General features: G+C 43.5%; 1 protein-coding gene across 2 annotated transcripts in view; it reads right to left on the reverse strand.

Moving 5' to 3' along the window:
- The window catches only part of TMEM261 (transmembrane protein 261), a 1,583-nt gene extending 1,025 nt beyond the window's left edge, over positions 1-558 (reverse strand). The window contains exon 1 of one of the 2 annotated variants that reach the window (XM_010856982.1): positions 238-552. In XM_010856982.1, the coding sequence (XP_010855284.1) occupies positions 238-511 (274 nt within the window). In that variant the 5' untranslated portion in view covers positions 512-552. Of the gene's footprint in view, positions 1-237 lie in introns of both variants that reach the window. The other variant, XM_010856983.1, reaches the window with a different exon arrangement.
- Positions 559-2,127: the final 1,569 nt, after the last annotated feature.

The following is a 2,127-nucleotide window of genomic DNA, read 5'->3' on the forward strand; positions in this document are numbered from 1 at the left end:
ATATATATACACACACACACATATATATAGTGTTATTTAAGAAAAAACAAAGCAAAGAAAGTATCCCAGCAACTACTTCTTCCCTCCCCGCGCGTCTTACTGGAGGGGATGCCTGCGGCCACGTGACCAACCCGGGTGCCTCGCCCCCCGCCCCCCCACGCCCCACGTGTCTGATCTCCGATCTCCTCTTCTCCCTCTCCCTCTCCCCCGGCCCAAGGGTGGTGCCCAGACTCTCACTGATGCCGAAGATCATCTGCGCAATAGTCCCAGGACCCGGGGGATATCCCAGCTTCATGGGCTTCCGCGCCATCCAGTACACATCCCCGCCTGCCCCTATCAGCCCCGACCCGGAGAGCACGCGACAGCTCCAGCAGTTATTAAATAGAGGGGCTTGCGCTGGAGAGGCTGGCGCTCCGGGTGCAGTGACCTGTGCGGGCTTAGGGGTGGAGGTGGCCTCAGGGGGCGCAACGAACTTGACCGGCTCGAGGGGCTGTGAAACGAAGGAACCCATATTAAGTAAATGAGCCTCAGCCCCAAGTCGGGTCCCGTGAACTGACGTAACAGATGTGCCCGGAAGTAGCGCCGGCACGCTGCACCGGAAGCTGCCTGAGGGCCACTGGGAAATGTAGTTTCTTCTGCCCCTGGGAGGGAAAGGAATGAGGAAGGGCCTGCTGTCCTGGTGTGGTGTGTGGCTAAAACTTTGGCCATTCCAGAGGCATGTTTTTGTTGTTGTTTAATCCCTCCCAGTCATTTTAAGAATTTAGCCAACTCCCTAAATGCCTTGAAATCTAAGTCTCCATAGAGGAAAAGTCTGCGTTTCTCAGTATCCTAATAGGAAAGATGAGGCCTCGGGTGTGTCACTTCACGTGACTATAAGTGTTTGACTTAAAAAGAATTAAGTAGTGTATGCCTAACTTTATGCTGGACACTTTGCTAAGCGATTATCTGCAGTATGACATTCACTATTCTCAACCCAATAGGGTTATCAGTTTCCCAATATATGACAAAACTGTTAGGTAACATAGCCGTGGTTGACCCAGTGTCTGTGAGGAGATAGAATCAGATTTCTTAAATGCTACAAAATGTGAAGGGACAACACAGATATAAGACAGTTATTCAAAACGGATCTGAATAATCTCCGTAAATACTTTAAATTTCTCTATAGCATTTTTCATCCCATCTTTTCTTCAGGGAGGGTTGGGCACATATTTCTTGTGCTGGATTGTTTGCAGAGGATTATTGATAGAAAGACATTTAGAGTTCAGAGGCTGTTTTTGATAGAAGAGATGGACAAAAGCAGGATTAACTTCAGGTTTGAATTTTTCTGATATACAGTGGCTTAAAAAATTAACATGATAAAAAAGAAAATTTACTATTCCTTCTTCTAAAACAGGATGTGATTTTGGGAAGGCTAGAAAAAAGGCAAAAATAAAAATAGGGTGTGTGTGGGTATGTGTTAGTTGCTTAGTCATGTGCAACTTTGTGACCCCATGGACTATAGGCGACCAGACTTCTCTGTCCATGGAATTCTCCAGGTAAGAGTACTAGAGCAGATTGCCATTTCCTTCTTCAGGGGATCTTCCTGACCAAGGAATTGAACTCAAATCTCCTGCCTTGCAGGCAGATTCTTTACCCTCTGAGCCACCATGGACATAGAAAGACATAAAGACAGATATTTAACAAAAGGAAGGGTCTTTGAAATTAAGTAGCAGATAACCTAGTATTCCTTTTCTCTCCAAAGAGAATACTTTGTTAAATATTTGTCAGTTTTTCTGTCTATGTTTATGTGTTGAATAGTTGAAAGACAAAGGTTTTGGAAATTTGGGATCTGTACCTGGCTGTGTCACTATGAGTCAGGCATATGACATGGAAACCATTATTCTCTCCACCTGTAGTTACCTCATGTTTGACACTTGAAATAGGTAATATATAATTTCTTTCCTAACTTTAAAATTCTATTATTTATTAGTAATCTCTCTTTAGTTAGCATTGTATTAAGTGCTGTACCAAATGAATTAATAGTAATTTATTTAGAAATTCATAGTTTATGGCTGGTGCTTCTTGCTATGCCCCAATAAAATATTCTTATAGCACATTTAAATTCTCCTTACATATGTGGAAAGTCAT

The sequence above is a fragment of the Bison bison genome, unplaced genomic scaffold (assembly GCF_000754665.1).
Source record: "Bison bison bison isolate TAMUID 2011002044 unplaced genomic scaffold, Bison_UMD1.0 scf7180017864376, whole genome shotgun sequence".
In the NCBI taxonomy this organism is placed as follows: Eukaryota; Metazoa; Chordata; class Mammalia; order Artiodactyla; family Bovidae; genus Bison; species Bison bison.